Source organism: Harpia harpyja, chromosome 8 (assembly GCF_026419915.1).
Source record: "Harpia harpyja isolate bHarHar1 chromosome 8, bHarHar1 primary haplotype, whole genome shotgun sequence".
NCBI lineage: Eukaryota > Metazoa > Chordata > Aves > Accipitriformes > Accipitridae > Harpia > Harpia harpyja.
In genome coordinates this window covers 6,377,583-6,398,083 of record NC_068947.1, presented here as the reverse complement: position 1 = coordinate 6,398,083, position 20,501 = coordinate 6,377,583, and the positions used below count along the sequence as shown (strand labels likewise).

The following is a 20,501-nucleotide window of genomic DNA, read 5'->3' as shown; positions in this document are numbered from 1 at the left end:
GAGTCTATTCTAGCCAGGAAACACAAAACAAAGGAAAACCATAGATTACAGCTTCTATGCAATGGCATGCTATAAATTTCTTACAGTTCAAGAGCAAAAGATGACCTGAATGTGGCCTAAAGAATATGGGGGAAATCTATATGTATCCCTTTAATATCCATGTTATCCTGTACCCCTTTACTGTTGAAGGGAAGTAGAGATAAGGATGAACACTGTGTGTTTCATGATAATAAAACGGAGATTTTAACAGCACAAATCGGAACAATCAGATCCTTGTCTTCAGCTGTTTTTCTTCTGGGCCAATGGCATGCCTGAAGATTTTTTTTTTTTCCTGCCTCAACCTCTTTCAGATCTAAATGTAAGAATTTAAATTAAAAAATAAGCATGGAACAAGCCAATGTTTTGGGGTTTTTTTGGTGTTTTTTTTTTACATCTTGTTTTTTTCTTAAATACAATTACCCTTAAATTCACATTCTTATCAGAATGATGTGGTAATTAGAAATCCTGTACTGAATTAAAGTATCTTCACTCAGCAGCTAGCTTTTCCAGCCCTGTCATATTCTGTGGAAGACTTACAGTATTTTTAGAGCATTGTGTTTACCAATTGCTTGCATGCTTTCACTTACTGAACACTTGTTTATCCCTTATTTTTCACTTATCGTTGAAATAGTGCAGGAAAATCCAGTGAATTATATAGTATATTTTGGCTTAACCTCATCACATTACTTTTTCTTGTTAAAATTTTAAATTTTAAAAAATTAAATTTTTTTAAATTATTTAATTTTTGAATAGTATTACATTTAGTAAATGTAGGGGAAATCCTCTATCCTACCAGTCTCCTAATTCACTAGTATGAAAAAACTGTTGGGTTTTTAAATTAGTTTAGTGGCTATTTGTAGTTTAAATACATCCAATAAGCTGTGTGAGTTGACAGAAGACATCTCTTGTTGTTTTAAATACTGCATTATCTAAATCAGTTTGAAAACAACCTTCGTCATATGTTAAAACAATTAGTGATGGCGTGTACTTTCTTATGTATACCATTTCTATCATTGGTTTTGGTGAGAAGTCTTTGAAGCCAATATTAGTAAAGATAGGCTGTTCTGAATCTGTTCGTTTGAATTCTGATTTAGAAACTGATGAATTTTTCTTACGAACTTTTTTAATACATGTGCAGACTCAGGGTGAGTTTTCTCTATCCTTAGGTCACGTACCATGGTACCTCTCAACTCCTTTAGCTTTCAAATGGGAGTGGAAGGTGCTCAGGGTCACGCATGGTGGTGGTTTTATACAGCAAACAATGCAAAGCCTTCTAGTGCGTCTTTATAATACCTTCAATAGTCTTTTCTGTTGTACTTATTTTAACGGTGGCGTTTCACTTTCATATTTCTATTTGATTAGAAATTATATAAAAGCCTGAGTGAGGTGAAGTCTGAAGTGGAAACAGTGATAAAAACTGGGAGGCAGATTGTTCAAAAGCAGCAGACAGAGAACCCAAAAGAACTGGATGAAAGGCTCACAGCTTTGAAGTTGCAATATAATGAATTGGGTGCAAAGGTAAGCTCTGTGCTTTTAATACAAAACTATGCCCTCTTTTTAACTGGCAAAGTGAAGAATGCTCTTGGTATGGTAAGTAAATTGGTTCCTTTCAAGGCCCTCACTTTTTCTGAACAGTGGGACAGAAAGAATGGAGGCAAAGGTGATCATTAGGATGGCCGTTCAGTTGCTCTGAGAAAAAATAACCTTCTAGAAAACTATAAAATTCCTTTATTACAATTTAAAATTATACTTTCTTAATGTTTTAATCTATTTTTTTCTACTAGTTCATCGGGTTTTAGGGGTCAGAGGGAGATGTTTTTTCATTTTAATGCCTCAAACAGTCACTTGTTTCAAAACACTTCAGGTCAGAAAAATACTTAAATTTTGTTTGTGATTTTTTCACGTTTTATTTGAAGAGCTACTTCATAAAAGAGAATTCTACCTTTTCATTTCCTTCTGCCTCTGACTGTACAGATCTTTAAGTATATCATTTCCATTTGTTGCTGTTCAAAAATCCATTGACTGAAAATTCTTGCTACTGCAGCTTTCCTCAGGAGGCATTTGTGTACCACTCTGCTTTGCTGCTTCTGCACTCTGGACTACACATATGTTCAGTTATTGTCGTAACTGTTCCCTGGTTTAAATGTCAGGTACAATCCTGACTTAACCTTTTCACTGTATCAATATATAAGCCACGTAGAATATTGTTTAGTTATCAGTATGTGGAATAATTGTCCCATTGTTATACATCTCAGATACGAGCAAACCCTTGTTTAGAATTTAGTCATTTGTCATCCTCCATTACATAGGGATTATCAAATTTCTTCATGTTAGGCAAAAGTAAATCATCATCCTTTGAACTTTGTAATGAGGAGTGTATTGCCTTGGAGTACAACATTTTGTTTTGTTTTAAATCTAATATTTATACAGTACTCGGTTTGACCACTTAGTGAATGTCGGCATATGATTAGGAGGACAACATGAAGACTTTCCCAGTATTGTTTTATATAATCTTAGCTTCACCTACAGAAAAAGAGAAATAGTTCTCAAAATGTGGCAGACTTTTACCCTATGATGCCAGTGATAAGGTATTTGTATATAATTAACCTCATAGAATCGATTCCTATTAGTTTCCCAAGCACTGTCATTCCTTGTGTAAAACTTCCAGCTATACATCATCTATTTCTTTATTGATTCATGTACACTGAAATGCTGTTACACTTCCTAACAGGAAAACGTTTTGTTTACTCAGTTATTCCTAAAAGTCAGCTAAACAGACGGTAGGAAAGACAGACTACTAACCAGTATTAGCAAGACTGTGATTGGAAAAAAAACCCCGTACGTCAATCCCTGAAGGCATTTTATTCTGGGTCTGCATTACCTATGGAGTGCGTTGCCTGCTCCTGACGTACAACGCTCTGCAAAGACCTTTGAGCTCTGAAGAGGAGTTTGGCTTTGTCCTAAAGAAGACTTCATGCAAACAATTCAATTAACAACTGTCCTTCATTACTCTGTTTTCTTCTTGCCCTCATTAGAACTATCCACAGAACTAAAAACTCTAGGATTAGAGTAAATGTGGTGCTGTAACTGGCTGAATGAAGATTGTGAATGACGGTTATAGCTGCCTATTTCTGAAATATATACACTTCAAATATACGAAACAGGACAGAATGCAAATTGTTTATTTTGTCAGATTATAAATTATTAAAATCCTAAATTATTACTAGCTAGGAAAATGAGTCCATGGTAATAGTGAGAGTCAGCATGTGGTTTAAACACATAAAGATAATCAAGCCTCACTGACTACAATATGATAAAACAATAAGAGTTATGTTACTTTCAACAGAGATAATACTCATTTGGGAACCTGAATTAAAACAGTTCTCTCTCGTGCTAGAAAGTAAAGGTATTAAGAGGCATCAATCTTTGGGTGTCAAGAAAACTGAAGAGTCTGCTTCATTAAGGTGTGGATAGCTATCATTTGAGATTAGATAAAATATTTGGTTTCTCCATTATTTTAGAAAGGACTGTAGCATTTGTTTCTACATTAATTTTAACGTAACAGCAGACAGGTGCCATTGTTTTAGGAAACCTCTCTTAACTAATGAAGGGATAAAAATGTGCCATTAGGAAGCCATTAGTGATCTGAAGTGAGCCATATTGCAAATTAATGTGTCTCAAAAATCTGCAGTGCTGTGTTTAGCTTTGTTGGCCTAGATGTAATTTCTCACTTTTACTTTTAAATAGCATGGTAGTTAACAGTTTTAGAGAGAGTCACAAAAGCCCAGAGATATAGAACTAAAAGAATCAGCCATTATCAGCCCTAATTGATTGCATTCAGTCAAAGTCTTCTTAAGAGAAAACTGATAATAGTTATAACTACTAGTAAGGCTTAGGACTGAAATGTATAGTCTGAAGGAAAAACACATCTTCAAGCATAAACTCACTTTTGTGATTTTGTATGTACTGCATCAGGAGGTCCTCCCATATTTAAAACAATCCTTAAGCATATTTTTAAGCATCTGGAATAGTTTAATTTAAACAATGCTGAAATGTTGTGCTTTCAAATAGACAGGAAAATTATTATATTTTCTGATAATTTCTGTACATACTCTGGTTTTGGTATATATTTTAGGTATCATAACTTTAGACTCTCTGAGTTTTCCTCTTAAGAAGAAGGGGAAGGTGTGAGGGTTTTTTTTATTTGTTCCTTTTTTTTTTAGCATATTCACATATGGATATAAATACCTGTGAATAGTCCTAATTGCTTAGGTAGTATCAGACCTTAAACCTCTCTTTGGTCTAAGAAGGAGTTCTGTCTGTTCAGCCCATCGAGTTTTGCCCCTCATTTATAGCCAAATTTGCTTTAAAAGCACGAAGGATAATTTTGAGACTTTAGCAGTGGCCTCAGTGTAAATAGGTTTGAGATGAAATTGCAAGAAAACCAAATGTCATGTGAATATCATGGTGTAGTGGTTACATTTATGATAACTATTCCATGCCTCGGCTTGCGTATGCATTCCCTTGCCCACATTCTCTCTCTCTCTCTGACACAAGCGTATATACATTTATACATGGAAGCAACTATATTAGAGCTTAGGTAGTTTGGTAGTTGTGAGTGGCTGTGAGGTAGGGTTTGTAGCATACTTGTGTCAAATCTGCCTGTGGTAATTCATCAGAGCGGGGAGCTGGACTCTAAAAGAAAGTGGCAGTAATAATGTTCTTGCTGCTCTCCTAAGGGCATTGCATGCGGTAGGGGCTATTACTTACAAGGTCAGGTCTTTCCTCACAATCCCACTGCGGCACTGGAATTTTTAGCCGTAAGACTAAAAGGCTGTAAAATACCATTCCTTTGCTTTAAATACCTGCTTTTCTCATTTTACTTTTATTTACTATATCCAAGAGTTCTTGCGAGTAAACTATTTAACATAGTCTAAATAGCTTTAAAATACAGACAAAATTTATGGAGATACTACGTTTGATATCACTTTATGATACAGAAGGCCTTTAGAGGGCACTGTTTCCTATTTTTCTTTAGAAATACATCTTTACATTTGAAGTACAAACAGAAACTGATTAATCACTAACCTCTGGATATTTACAATGTATATGGAAATAGTGTAGTATTATTGATATTATATACAGAATTCAGAGATGTATATAGCAACACAAATATTCCTTCTGTGTTTGGGCATGTATCAGTAACTTCATTTTATAGTATACCAGGTGTTTAGAGTTCTTACAGAGGCAATCATGCTTGGGGTAGTGCACTTTGCATTGTATTGCTGCTAAGTACCTGCAAATAGTTATTTACAATGGCTATTAATATTCATCAGAAGAAGTAGTGAAAAACATGTGTAAATTCCTGACTCCATGTGTGAATGGAGCTCTAAAAAGCTGAGTTTTATGGTCCTTCTTAGGGATTTACCTCTTGGCCTGCCTGTAAGTTCTGAGGTCTCATTTAATAAATTTGCCATACAAGAGAGCACATAAAGCACATTCGGTGAAGAAGAAATGTTCTGAGATTTTAGTAGTAAGCCTCTACAGAGTGGTAATACATGATCAGGGACACTTTATTGCTTATTCCCTGGGCAAATCTGATCTATTTACTCAGGGATAGCAAAAGACAGGTACCTAACCTCATAACATCCTATTACATTTTAAAACCTCAAACTCTCCTTGGCAGTAGAGCTAGGAACCAATTTGATCATTGTGCAACTACTTGTACTCAAACAGTGTCAAAGCCCAAAATAGTTTTAGTAGATAGTGATACCAGTTTTGAATACCTGGCACTACTGTAGACAATTTTTTTCTATTTAAAAATACTTAAATAAAAATCAGTGGCTACAATCTCACTTGATTACTAATTGACATGCAAGGTAATTAGTAATTTCTTTTAAGTATTAGTGACCTATGGAACACTTTTAATCCACCTTCTTTGGCTGGGCTTTTTTTAAACTTCAGCACAACATAATTTATTCATTTGTATTTTCTAACTACTAGTAGCCTAATGTCTATCGTGGTATATGTTCCCATCTGAGATCTCTTCATTTACTCTTCTGCCTTCTCTACTAAGTATGTGGAACCTTCTCTCGCTCTCCCTGAATCTGCTTAGGGGCTTGCAGGGAAGGTTGTATTTCCCCTATTCCTCTGGGTTACACAAAAGTGCAGTGTAAGACCGTGAAGAATATAATTACTCAGCCTTTCTTCTAGGTACCATGTAATATGCTTAAAAGAACTTAACAAATAAAACAGAAATTGTCCATAGTACTTCACATCCAAAACATTCAGCAAACTAAAAACTGACAAGTTAACTGTGCTGCCTTAGTTTGACGTCGTTCAGTGACTTTTATGTTTCAAGATTATGGTGTTCCTTTGACAGTGAATTTTTTTCTTCTGTGTAGTGTAGCTACATAGAAAAAACCTTGAGGATTTAATATCACTAGCTGGCCATCTGTATGAAAATATACTCTTTGAAAGGTTTGGACATCTATTTTGTGTCTCGGAAAGCCTGTTAATTCAATTGTTCCAAATTAGTTTGCTAGGCATGACTTCAAAACAGAGGAGGAGGAGGTTTGCAGAGGTCTGCTGCTAGTTCAAACTCAGTGTGTCTTTATGCACATATTTTTCTTGTAGGTGTTTGCATTCTAGCAGCAAAATTACAGATATTGAGAGAACTAAGGCAAGATATAACTGTATTAAAAGTGCAACTTGGCTTGTGAAATTGCAAGTTAAGCTTTTCTAGAAAAATGGCATCTAGAAATGGTATATAAAAATCATTTAACCTGTTTGACTGAAGAGTTAAGAAACACATGTTTTCTTTCTGCAGGTGACAGAGAAAAAGCAAGAGTTAGAGAAATGTTTGAAATTGTCCCGGAAGCTACGAAAAGAAATTAATGCTATGACAGAATGGCTTGCAGCGACAGATGCAGAACTGACAAAGAGATCAGCTGTGCAGGGGATGCCTAGCAATTTGGATGCTGAAATTGCCTGGGGCAAGGTAACAATGTAACACACACTGTACCTTTATGCATATTACAGAATGATAGATTTCTTTCTTGATAAAGAAAGAGAATGAAAACTCTGGCATTTTAATTAGTGGAACTTTGTAACTGTTATGGCATTGTCTCACCCTGACACTAATGCTCAGAAAAGTTTAAACTATCTTGTCTCTGCATATATCAATAGCACAGTTCGGCTTCATATTGCAATAATCTTCACTGAGATGAATTTAAAGTTAGATTTTCATTTTTCAGAGTACTATAAATTATCCATCCAGTACCTATGTAAACAGAGATCCATGTAAATAGAGATCCCTTTCTCTCTCATCCCATTCTACTCATGATTAGGAAAGTATTAAACAGTAAAACAACTCCAGTGGATAAAAGCTTAAGGAAGTCAGAACACTATATATTCCACGTGTTCAGACAGCAGCCAGGAGGTGGGATATTTGTTTTCTTACCCTTTTTGGTTTGTAGCTCATTCGTTTTCATCCCAGGGGCTTCTTACTTCCATGAGACTTCACCCTAAACTCTTATTTTAGGTAAAAACTCAAAGCCTAAAATGAAACTTTCCTCAAAATTACTGTGTGTGCCACAGTTGAAACACCTTACAGAATCACTGAGGAATGCAAGGGTTCCGCATCAAACTACGTATCTCTGTGTGATGTTAAGACTTAGCACAGTATCATTCAACACTAGCTAATCTAGTTTATATTCTGCATACGTAACAAAAATCCAGTCTAACTCAGAACGTAAACCAAGTCATCGTTGTACACACATCCCAAAATCTGTGCTTTAGAGGAAACTACGCTCAACATTATCCAAAGCGTCAAAATTTCAAATAATTATGTGCAGCCAGCAGCATTTTGGCTAAGTGTTCCTATGTAATTTCAAAAGAAAACTACAAAAAAACCCCTTAAACAGTATTGGGGTTTTGTGCAAAAGTTTACCACTTCTGCTTTTTTCAATAGGAAGAATCCTTTAAACATTTCACCAGTTTCACCATGCATTATAGAAATAGTCATGAATAATACACAGGCAACCTTACCCATTTTTTTAAAGGCTGTGCAGATTAAAGGCACTGGAGTAAAATGTCGTTTGTGGTTTGTTTGTTTGTTTTGTTTGTCTTTAACTGCCCTTTTCAAGCTTCCAAGCTTGATAAAACGTCTTTAGCCTTGAAATGCACTGATGATTTACAAACTAACAACAATAAAAAGAAAGTCTCCAAGTCTTTTGTGAGGTTTGGAATTGGGGTTTTTTTGGTCATCAGTCTCTAAGAATGACAATATTTTAAAAGTAGTATCCAAAAATATATATATATAAAGATCAACTTTTGCTATTGTTATCTTACAATTACTGCTTTGACTATTGCTGCTTTGACTTTCAAATTAAAACCTCAATCCCTAAAAAACCCATTGCTGCTTGATGTTCTGTCATTTTCACTTGCTGCTTTTCCTACAGTAATGTCTGTGTGGTTCCTCTCATTACTTTTGATTGATATTGTGATCTTAACACCCATAATAAAGGACAAGTGTCAGATTTTTAAGAGATGGGTTAGACAATCATATGGTTTTAATGCCCCAAACTAACCTGCCAGTTCCTCAGTCCATTTAAGTAAGAATCATCTTTGGTGGTGTTAAACTACGCAGTACAGTTCTGCTGACACAGAAAGGTACGCTGTATGTGCCTGCGTGCGTGCTCAGGGAAGTTAATCCAGATGTATACAGCTTCACAGCAGTTTAAATAGAAAGATTTGTCCTTAATATCATTTAATTGTTAGATATGAACCTTAATGCTTCCGAAGTTGCATAATTAGAACCTACAGCCTGATGATCAGTGCAGTTACACCGTGGGAAGTCCTTGTTATGTCTTACACTTGCTACAACAAGTACAACATATTTTTATCTTATGACAATCAAAAAAGATAACAAGAGCTAATTAAAATAAGAAATAGTAACATGAAAAATATGTCAAACGGGAACCACTCCGCCTACTAATCTTAAAGAACGCCATTGAGTATTGTGAATTCTCACAAGGAATTGATACATAAAGGGTTGCAGGAAAAACTAGTAAAAAGCATATTTTGGCTTCAAATTCTGCCCAAAGTGTTCACTGCAGCCTAACCTCATATAGTACCTCAGCTCTTCTCCTTCTGTCAGTTAACCACTAAAATAAGAACAAACAACTTTGGATGAGAGCAGCTGCCTCTTGTTGAAGTACGTACATAGTGAATGAGTGGCTTTCAGAATTCCTTTATTAAGATTCTCTGTAGGCAATATAAACCAATATTCGCATAAATGTAAGCAGACTACTATTTCTGAGGAATCCAACAGATAGTGTAAGTGGCAGATCCTAGCCTTCCAAATGTACACATTTGCAGAAATATGTGAAGTGAGTATACATTTTCCTAAAGAATCTGCTCCCACTGAGAGGCAGGAATTGCTGCATGTTATCCTGGACACTTTAAAATTCTTATGAGGACTTCATAAATAAGTACGATACTGATACTCCTATGTGGATTTCAGTGAGGCATCATACAAAATCATACATGAATAATTCAGTCCCCAGAACCAGGGCCTCACAGTATCTGATTAATGTCACAGCTCAGGGCTGTGGACTTCCCAGGTAAGTAGGCTGCCGAAGACAGTAACTGATCTAATGAAATGCACTGGGAGATGAATGAAGCCCAGCAGATTCCCATTGTGAGGAAAGTCTGCAGAAAAACTAAGGTGGAAAATGGAGGGGGAGAGAGGAGAACTCTATAGTGCGAATGAACTGAAAATTGGATGTCTGCTGCTGTCGATGTAACTAAGCAGAGAACTCGTAATCTTTTTTCTTTACAGCACAAGGAAGTAGTTACATTTATTACTGCACTTATTTCTAATTCATTTTCAGTACCCAAGACTTCTTAAAAGTGAAAAGAACTCAGAAGGTTTCAAAGATAATTACAGAGGTTAGAATAAAAAAAAATCATACGTGCAAAATTGTCTTCACGCTGTAAACACCTAGAAATAAAAAGGAATGTCCATCTTGAGTAGGAAATGACATTAACGAAACATAGCATTAATCTGGACATGAAGGGAAGTGTGTTATTTATTTCTTCATGTCCAGAATTTTTCTAAGGAGGGAACAAAAACTTGGCTGAGCTATGTGAAATGAGATGGGCAATATACTGAAGACTGTAAATCCTGCCTTTTTACTCAGTAGAGACAAGCTAAATCGTTCCATTTGAATTCAGTTCTGTTATAATAGATAAGAAAAATGACATGTGGGTGGAAAGATAGTCATTAAGCATTGTATATTAGAAATCCGTTTATAATTAGAAGTCTGATTTAGTGAACATATTTATCACTGAAGACATTAACCATTGTGGGGTTTATTTGTCTTTTAATCAGGAACTGGCCTGATAAGAATTAGATTGCCAGGAAACCATGTTCTCAAAAAGGAAATGGCAGATGGTATTACCAGGAAAAGTTCTGTATCACTCCCTGCTATCAGCAGTATGAGTCTGCCAGTTCTTTAATGTTATATTTTAGCACAGTGTATAATACCAGTGAGTATAAATTTGACTTGAAGTACTTAGAATTACATTAGATAACACATTTAGCAACTTATTTCCTGTCAGGAAAATCAGTAAAAGAAAATGATCTGAAAATTGTGTCAGCTGATTCATAGTCAGGGGCCAGAACGCAATAAAAATAAAAAATGTGCTGTGAATAAACAAATAAATATGTATAATCAGCCACTGAGAAGGCCATAATGTCAGCTTCTGATTAATTCTGTAATCCCACCCGTGAGAACTGAACCACCTAACTAATTTCTTTGGGAGATTCAAATTGCAGAGATTACTTCTGAGTAATCCACAGCGTACAGACCGTGTGGAGGCACACAGAACTTTTCTGCAGTTGTTCATTGGTGTTCATTTTTTTTAATCTACATATGTTAATAACCAGCACAATTAAAATATTATCCTCTGCATTTAGTCACAATTTTTTGAAAAAACGTCAGCAGTTCAACTTGATACATGGTAATTTTATCGTTATAAAATATAGCTCAGAAACCCTCTGCAGCACGTCCTCAGAAAAAGCCATTCCGATGTAGCTTCTGTTTTCAAGCATAATTCGTTCCTGGTTAGTATTTGCTAATGTGAAGGAGGTCGTGATTTTCGCTCCCTTATGAAACATCAAGTGAAGAAAACAAAACAAAACCAGTAGTATTTGTTAGTAAGCTGAAAGATAAAGAGTATGGAACAGTACAGTGGGGTCAGAGAGGGAGCTGTGAACCCCACTCAAAGTGTACATGGCTGCACAGGGAACTGCATTTATTTATATTAACATGATTCATCCTGTCATCCTATGGCTCCGTATGTAAAATAGGTGAAATACTGTTGTATGCAACTACAAACCTCTTATGAATTCTCAGTAAGGCTTGCCCCCATGCCTTTCAACACTGCAGAGCAATCTGGCTTCCACCCGGGTTTCAAGCCATCCAAAGTTGTTTTTCTTAAATAAAACTTGTATTTTGCACTACAACTTCTCTCCTGAGGTTTCGATGGTAGGGACTGGTGTAAGGGAAGCTCAGCTGGTCATCTTTCTCTCTCCCTGTCCTCCTTCTGGTGTTAACGGGATGGGGATTAGAAACTGGTCACCTGAGGCGTGCTTGGCACGCAGAATTCTAACAGAGAGGAAGGATCTGATTGCTTTCATTTCCTGGGGGCCAGGAACCTAAATGCCATTTCTCGTGGAGATGTTCAGGTCCTGGGGATTCAGTGGTGATGTGACGTCTCAGTTGTGATTAAGGCATGCTACCAGCACTTTTTCTGAGAAACACAAGTGAGAAAAGAATAATGGTTCCTTTAAGAGCTAAGGAGAGATTTCATTCAGTGAAATATGAATTTGTTGCGTCAAAGAATTTCCATTGTGGTATCCTGTACCACATAGCCATAACTGGTGCTTCAAAAAAGTGGAAGTACAAGAATTTCTTCCAAAGAGACGTTTCAGAATTATAACAGAAATTTGAACAGCAATTTGAATGGCGAGATTGCCATCATCTTTAACTCTTGTATCTGCTGGTAGATGTGATCCTATATGGAGGTATATGTAAAGAAGAGATGACCATATATATTCATATATAGATCTCCTTAATATAATCCGTATAATTTGTATACACATTTTAATGGTGCTGTCTTTCCTGAAAGTATTTATGGAACCTTTGTCTTCCAGCAAGTAATACACACTTGAATAAACTTTTGTTTTATAACTAAATATACTAGTCCTAAGGGAAAAAAAAAAAAAAAAAAGGTGAATGTACTAACTTCACTATAATGACAAATAGCAGAGTGAATGTAATCTGTTTTAAAACACTGTTAAACATTGCTGACAAATTTTCACAGCTGCAGCTGAATTCTGGGTGTTATGATGCTTAGTTCAACCTTTTATTTACATATTTCTGTTCCCCACAAAATGCAATGTTTTTGCATCAGAAGATTAGCTTCTACCCAACTTCTAACATGTTTATATATTTTATTTATGTTACATAGTTTCATCCTGATAAACACGCAAAATCAAAATGTATAAATTGCCTAGTCCTTCTGGGAAGATTTTCACCACTTTATTTGTTAATGTTTCATATTTTACCCACTGTGGTGGTGTTTGGGATTTTGGCATTTCTTGTTTTAAGGCGTCAGATGTTTTAAATCCTATTCTTAAATTACAGAGCTAACACTTTTGATTCGGTAGTTAAAATTAAATTTCTACATCTTTCTTACATATTTTCAAATAAACTGCACAGCTGAAATGCAATTTGATGTTAGGGTGACAAGGAGGGAGTTTAAATCCAGCAAGGTTGGGGTTTTCCCTTAATTTTGAAATATGCTCTTCTATTTCCCAAGAACATACAGGGAAAGGTGATGAGTGAAGGCCAAGTCACTGAATATTGGAACTTGCTCTTCAAAAATTAGCAGATTTTGAAAGCCGCTCCCTGAGTTTTAGTGAAATAATCCTAGTTATATCCTGGCATCATGACACATTTTTTTATCTGTTTTATATAGTGTTGTTAAATTAATAGCAGTTCTTTTGTCTTTTTAATACAGAAAATTTACCAATGCTATGTGTTATATTACAATGGTTGAAGTATATGTAGGCTGTCACTGTCTAGTAACACTGAAAAGAGAAACAGAATTCTGAAGAGTATAATGAAGAAATGTCAGATAAAAAAAAAAAAACAATCGTGTTTTCGAAGTTGTGAAAGAACTGAAAAAAAGTTGTTAGTTTACCTAGTACATATTGTATGATACAAAGGAGGTCTTAGCTGATAATGCAGTGTGGAATCCCACTGTCTTTACAGACCGTGCTAGTTCTTTGACTGTGTTCGAGTGGGTCCAGGATTTTATATGTCAGAACTTTGAATAATTGAGATTTGAAGTATTGCAGAAGATGGCTTTTTCACTTTGGTGTTTTGTTGAAGGCCTCAATGTTTTTTTTTTAAAGAAGGTGGGGGGAAGCGTGATTGTGTACTTATCTCACTGGTTATTTATGTCTCTTACTTGCTAATACACGGGAGTGTTAATATTGCCCAGAGGTACACCTAGTCTTTGGTTTACATTATTTCTTTACTTTGAAAGGAGCAACTCCTGGGATCAGGCAAAGCGCAGTTACACTTTTTGATACACATCGGGAATTATACATTTAACTTTTGGGTAGCAGTTTTATTTAATAGTCATTTAATTGTCTGATCCATCTGTTTACATTTTTGGTCGGGATTAATATTTTTATATATGTATATATATATAGCCCAAGACTGGTCTGAGTTTTCCTACATGTAAAACACAAAGGAAACCACAACCCATAGTAAATATGCTTCAGGGATTCTTTTCCAAATGGAAGTAAATTGTTCAGAAAAAGTAATAAAGCTGATCAAAATTTTCCATCCTGAGTTGGAGGTAAATTATATTCTTTGTCTTATTCTTTTTTATGATGATATTTTGTACCTGCTGTGAAACAGGTAAAATTGTACTAGAAGAGGGCATGTTTTTCCTTTAATCTGACAAGAACCTGTTGAAATTTGAAACTGTCCATTTCAAATTCTCTAATTCTGTAGTTTATAGTTAATAATTGGCATTAATCATGTCTTAGTTCTATTACAAAACCTCTGTATTTGAGAAAATTGGTAGAATGTGTAAAATTTCTCATACTTACATGCAATGCAAGTGTAAAACCTTTTCTGTGAAATAACATTACGAAATTAGATCATTAATTCTGTTAATCACAGGAAGCGAGCTGCTGCTTTAAGCATAACATATGCCAAGTAAGTTGGAGGTACTATTAAGATCGTATTGTACCATAAAGAATAACTCCTATACGGTCTTTATTGCGAACTGAAAATTCTACTTTCCCTAACAACACATTATCAACAAAATCATGCTGATGTGTGACTGTGAGAGGTGTGTGAGTGTGGAGGTGATAAAGGTGCAGTTCTACTCCAGTAACAGTGTTTATCCGGAGATGGAAGGGTTGTGATTGCGGTTTGATTAGAAGTGGTTGTTCTTTTAATGTATTCAAGTTATCTGTGAGAAATCAGTGTCTCTGGAGACTAGTGATTCTTACTTTTCTCCGAACTTCTGTTTGTGTTCAGTTTGGATCACTTCATTTCTAGTTGGAGCTTTATTTTATAAGCAGAGATCATATATGTCTGGATCATTGCTATCAGGTGTCAAGGAGCTCAGATAAATTTATCTCATAAAACTGGTTATATGTAATATTAGGTGTAGAGGAATTTGTGCCTCTCCTTGAGTATTCAGCAAGATTGTTATACTCTGCATTGTGTCTTGTCAGTATTTCATATTAAATTCCTGCTTTTTTACATGTCTAAATATGTTGGGATTTGCTCTTTTTGTTAGACTTTTTGCATGTGCAACAAATATTAAGACATGAATAGTGAGTAAATTATGTGACCTTACATATCATTTAAATCTATTTATATAAGGTAAGATAATAGTGGGAGGAGATGCTGGAAACCTGATCTTGTAGCACTGCATATGTATTTTAGTCATTCAAGCTCAGAGGTGCTATGGACAATAGCTAATTTTAGTATTTTAGTTCGCAGAGTGAAATCCCAAGTGAATGTAATGAAAAGATGCATTTCTACACTTAGGAAACAAGAACTCTAACAGGAGAGAAGAACATGGTTTCTGCTGAAAAAAATTGCATTGAAAAATATTAAAGGAATACTAAAATATTTCACTAGAGTATTTTCAATGGAGTTCTCTAAGTCTTAAGATGGATGTCATCATGATGTTTTATTACTGTCCCATTTATTATGTGAGCTTTATGTGCTATTTGTTAACTATGCCATTTTATTATATGCCAAGTAACTTTAAACATCTCAATATAAATATTGTAAAATGTGGATTCTTGTTTAATAATTAAGTATTAAAACTATATTTTAAACACTGGAGTGTGAGAGAGAGAATTCACAGTTTTTAAAATGAAACTATTACCAAAAAAGATTGCGAGAATATGAAGAACATTTACAATTTTATCAAAGCTGAAGAGGAACAATTTGCTTTGTACTCACTGCTCTTCACAGAATGCTTTCCCTTCCTACAGGAAGCAAGAAGGTGTATTCTAGTGTGAACTTACTGGTGGTTGTACTTAGGGTGGAGAATTTTTAATTTCCTGAATTTTTTTTTTTTTTTAATTCTGTTCATGTAGGCAACACGGAAGGAGATTGAGAAACGCCAGGTCCATCTTAAGAGCATCGGCGATTTAGGAGAGAATTTGAAGACAGTGCTGAAAGGACAGGAAAGTCTGGTGGAGGATAAACTCAGCCTCCTGAACAGTAACTGGATAGCAGTAACTTCACGCGCTGAGGAATGGTTCAATCTGTTACTGGTAAGGAAAATGCATTTGTTCACACGGAGGAAATGTTGGTGCCCAGTTGTAGGTGCTCAGCCTTATAGGAGTATTTTTTCTGGTGCCTTGGATTGTGCTTATTGAATACATAGGTACACAGACAATCAGATTGATTGTTGTTTGGTATACTGTCTATATTTTAAGAATCTGACTGCTTACAGAGTGATGGCTCTGTGGAGGCTTGATTGTTAGCGCATCCTGTTCCTCTCTGCCTCAGTCGTTCCTGGACTGTTTTCTTGGGTTTTTTCCCTAATGAATGAAATGCAGTTTCTCCCCAAGGACCTAGACTGCTTGAATATGAATCAGGTGAAAGAAATAGTCAAATAATTGAGTAGGTCTTGATATTGATACCAACAACCTCAGCTGCTTTTGGCTACAATAACATTTCTGTTGGGAACAGTACAGTTGGGAAGTCAGTCCCCGCTTGCATGTTGGTTTGGTCCACAGGGTAGCTTTGGTGTGTGTGTGTGAACTAGATTTGTTTCAGAGGCAACTAAATCGGCAGCTCTGCTCAGGGTGCACACCTGATGTGCTCAAGGACTATGATTTGGTCTTCCAGAACTGCATGATGCTCCCTTGGATAGCTTTATAGTGCATGTTTTGATGAGGATAATTACTTAAGGGGACCAGATTAAGCCCAGTCGAAAGTAAAATCCCTAATACGCATTTAATACAGATTCAGGAGCCTCAGCCCCAGGTGCTTCGAACTGCTGATAGTCACATAACTATGTTCTCCCTTAAAATTCATTCTGTCATGAAGAGATGACAGCTTGAACCCTTAAACGCAGAAGGGTCTTAACCCCTGGGCTGCCAGAATGCTTTGGGAAATCTTGTACACTGTTTCTGTTGCTGAGAGCATGGGAATGCAGTTTCAACCCAGAGAAACTGGAATGGTTCTCAAGGGTGTGCTAGCCTTTATCATGACTTTTCCAAGCTTGATGTGTTGGAGCTCCACTAGAGCCTGTGTGGTGACATTACGAATGCTTCTACGACGGATATACAGCATCGCTACGGGGCTGCTTTGGCTGTATGCAGTATACAAGTGAAAGCATCTGGTTGTGTCTGTTCTGTCTGGAAAACTTAAATATTTCATTCAGTATGATGTAGGTGCTCAGCTTCAATGTGGAACTGATTGTAAGAAACATATAATGGAGTTTATAGACTGATATAGTTATATTCCTCTACTTTCTCTCTTTCTCTGCTTTGGATTCTTTGGTTAATATTTACCAGAACCCATGATAAAAAGGTATGAGAGAGGGAGTTGGTCTTCTACTGATTTTAGAACAGTGTCAAATAAAGGCACATACATGCAGGGGGCCAAAAGGACTATTAAAATCTTTGATCTCAGGTGTGTGGTACGCATATGTATTGTGTGGATATGCAAAGACTGCATTCTAGTGAGCTCACCAAAAAGACAAAATGTTTTTAAATTAAGGAGGGAAAGAAAGATTTCTCAGAGTATCAACTAGAATAGCTTTTTAAAAAGCAGTCCCAAAGCAGAGAAGCGAGATGAAATGTAAATACGACTTTTGGATACAAAGCTCCCATTCTTGACTGTGACTTTGCAAGTGCATCCTTGTTACCATCTGAGTTTCAATCAGCTCAGTGGCTTTCCAAAATGAGTTCTGTACCTGGGTCTTGGGAAACTTTTCTTTCCACCTCCAGTAGGTCTGGCTGTCACCCTCCTGTTCCTCTCAGCAGCCTGGCTGAGCTGCAGACACCCGCGTCTCGCTGTGACTTTATCACCCTCCTGCCTGTCACTTTGGAACCTTCTCTCTTTCTTAGAATGTCTTTTTAAAGAAACTTAATCTATAAAGTGAGAGCAAACAAACAACAGATTCTAGCCTTCACAAAAGAAGCAGTTACAGTGTAAAATAAAGAAGTTTAATTTCATAATGTATGCATGTTTGCCCCAGTTGGCATAATTACTGCTATTATTTCAGTTCTGATTACTTTTTTTGTATGCAGTATTTACCTTTTCCACATACAGGAATATCAAAAGCACATGGAGGCTTTTGATCAGAATGTAGCTAATGTCACAACTTGGATGTATCGTGCTGAAATACTGTTGGATGAATCTCATAAACAAAAACCCCAGCAAAAAGAGGAAATTCTTAAGGTAAAAAAATGCGATTTTCTGGAAAGCATTAATTTTATTCTTAAAAGGACTGTGTCAAAACTAGCGTATTTTGAAAGGTGTCACAAATTGATTAACATTCTTTTTTCTGTGATAAAGCTACCCTCTGGCAGCTTGTAGATTACTTAATAAATTTGCACTGCATTACAAAAGTTAAATCCCTGCAGAAGTAAAACCAGATATGTTATTATAAGTCTTGTGGACTTCCTGGTGAGTAGAACAGCAGCTTATTAAACCTGTGTTTGCTGGAAAAAAACTCCTTAAAACATCTGGTTGAACAAAATCCTTTTTTTCTGTGTTCTTCATTTTTAATTGCTTTTCTGTGATACTTTTCCGATATCTATGGTATCTGCATTTGATGTCTCTGTCATATGATTGTTTTAATTCTATAAACACTGTTTGCATTGCTGCCAGACCAACACCACAGACAAGAATATTATATGGTGAACAAGCTGTATAATAATGGGTTAGCATATCACCTAGGAGGTTTTATTTGGCCCATTGCATCGTTTGACCAACTGATGAAAAATTAACTTTCAAGATAGACGTGAATTTGAAAGTATCTCATTTAAAATACCTTCTTTGTTAAGGTTAAGCAACTTCAAATTATTATCTGTATGGATTTATTTTTTTTCTTCTGAAATCAGTGTGAAGTTTTACTTTGTGTTGAACTCCACGGTCAGTACATACTATCTGAGGAACAGCTTGCAAATCAAATCAGAATTGTATTGCTGACACTAACAGAATGATACCATTTACTAAAGCAAAACTTTACAAATTCCAAGGCAGAGCATAAATCAGTGCTCTCAATTGATCTCAGCAGGATTGCGGGACAGACTTTTGTAGTTGAACGAACAATTTTGCCACCATCAGGTACAAAGTACAATTATCTTTGCCATCATTAGAGGTATATATACTTGTATTGCACAAAGGCATTTCGTACAGACAGTGAAATGTAATTCTTAATTCCCAACCGTGTTTATGATTCCCGAATCCTGGCTATCTTTTTCGGCCTCTGCCCATACTGGGATCTACTGTTAAGATTACTATTGCAGAGGAAGAAGGTATTTGCCCTCATTTTTTTGTAATCTGTGATAGATTTACAGAAAAAATTCCCACTGGTTTTCATCTGGTCATTTTTCCCTGCCTCAACTATGGGCATGAACAGTAATGAAAGCAACAACTATACATCCAGTTCCATAATACATGAATTAGCAGCTCTTCCTAGCTTTAGGAACGTAAAATAATTTAGCATATCCTGAAATATGCTGAGGATTGTATTCTTGCAGATAAGAACCTGGCTAGAAATAATGTTCACCATTAATTTCTTCTAGGAGATATTAGACACGTAGATACATTCCTGCTATAAATTTGAGGGCTATGAGTAGGAATGTTGTCTAATGCATTTCTACTGGATTTACACACTCATGCATAATTATCTGAATTTGCTTTGTGGTTTTGCTCCCTATTCCTTTGCACACTTTCTCTCTCTCTCTCTTTCTCTCTCTTTGCATTTATTACTAACTTCAAGCCCTGTCTCTTGCTCACGGACTGTAGCGCTTAAAGGCTGAGCTGAATGATATGCACCCAAAGGTGGACTCTGTGCGTGACCAGGCGGTAGACTTGATGACAAACCGTGGAGATCACTGCAGGAAAGTAATAGAGCCTAAACTGTCAGAGCTCAACCAGCGATTTGCAACTATATCACAAAGAATTAAGAGTGGAAAGGTAGGAGGACTTGCTTCCATATGGAGATGCATACAAAATGGTATTTATATAAGGTGCACAATTAAAACTACATAGCGGGCTGCAGTTTCTCCCAAACCTAAGCTTTTAAAGGACAAAAATGTAGATCCTAAGAATTTTCTTTTTTTAAAAGTGTGAAGGTTTGGGGGTTTTGGCATTAAGGTCTTTTTTCACTGTTTCACAATTAAAAGTATTTGATGACTTTATATGAATGTAACGATTACTTCATTAACTTGTGAAGAATGAACAACATCTAGGAATTGGTAAGATTCTTAATCTTATCAAAATACAAGTAGCCTTTTTTTATACAGATTGACTTTTGAGGACTAATTTTTCATTAAATGCACTCCGTCTTTTGCTATGAGGCTGTGACTCACCAAGGTTTGAGATAGAGACAGATATATATACACAAATTATATCAATTATACTTCAGCTACTCATCTGTACAACTAGTATGACTACTGAATCTGAATTCAGTATGATTAGGTAATTTTTAGCCAAGTTATGACTTCTGAATTGGAATGAGGAGGGACATAAGCCACCTACTTTCTCCACTGTATTTGCTGCCTTTATTGCGGAGAGCTATTCAGCAGATTAAAGCAGGCAGCCGTGCAAGTTGGTGTATAGGATAATGGGAGTGCATGGATCCTCATCTTAACTATTTTT

The 20,501-nt window shown here is 36.0% G+C and overlaps 1 protein-coding gene across 20 annotated transcripts in view; it reads left to right on the top strand.

The window, feature by feature from the left end:
* The window catches only part of DMD (dystrophin), a 1,317,358-nt gene that overhangs the window by 611,604 nt on the left and 685,253 nt on the right, over positions 1–20,501 (top strand). For 18 of the 20 annotated variants that reach the window (XM_052795054.1, XM_052795065.1, XM_052795066.1 and 15 more), the window contains 5 exons: positions 1,402–1,557; positions 6,869–7,039; positions 15,752–15,931; positions 17,943–18,071; positions 19,647–19,817. In XM_052795054.1, the coding sequence (XP_052651014.1) occupies positions 1,402–1,557; positions 6,869–7,039; positions 15,752–15,931; positions 17,943–18,071; positions 19,647–19,817 (807 nt within the window). Of the gene's footprint in view, positions 1–1,401; positions 1,558–6,868; positions 7,040–15,751; positions 15,932–17,942; positions 18,072–19,620; positions 19,818–20,501 lie in introns of those variants that run through there. The other 2 variants (XM_052795067.1, XM_052795073.1) reach the window with 2 other exon arrangements.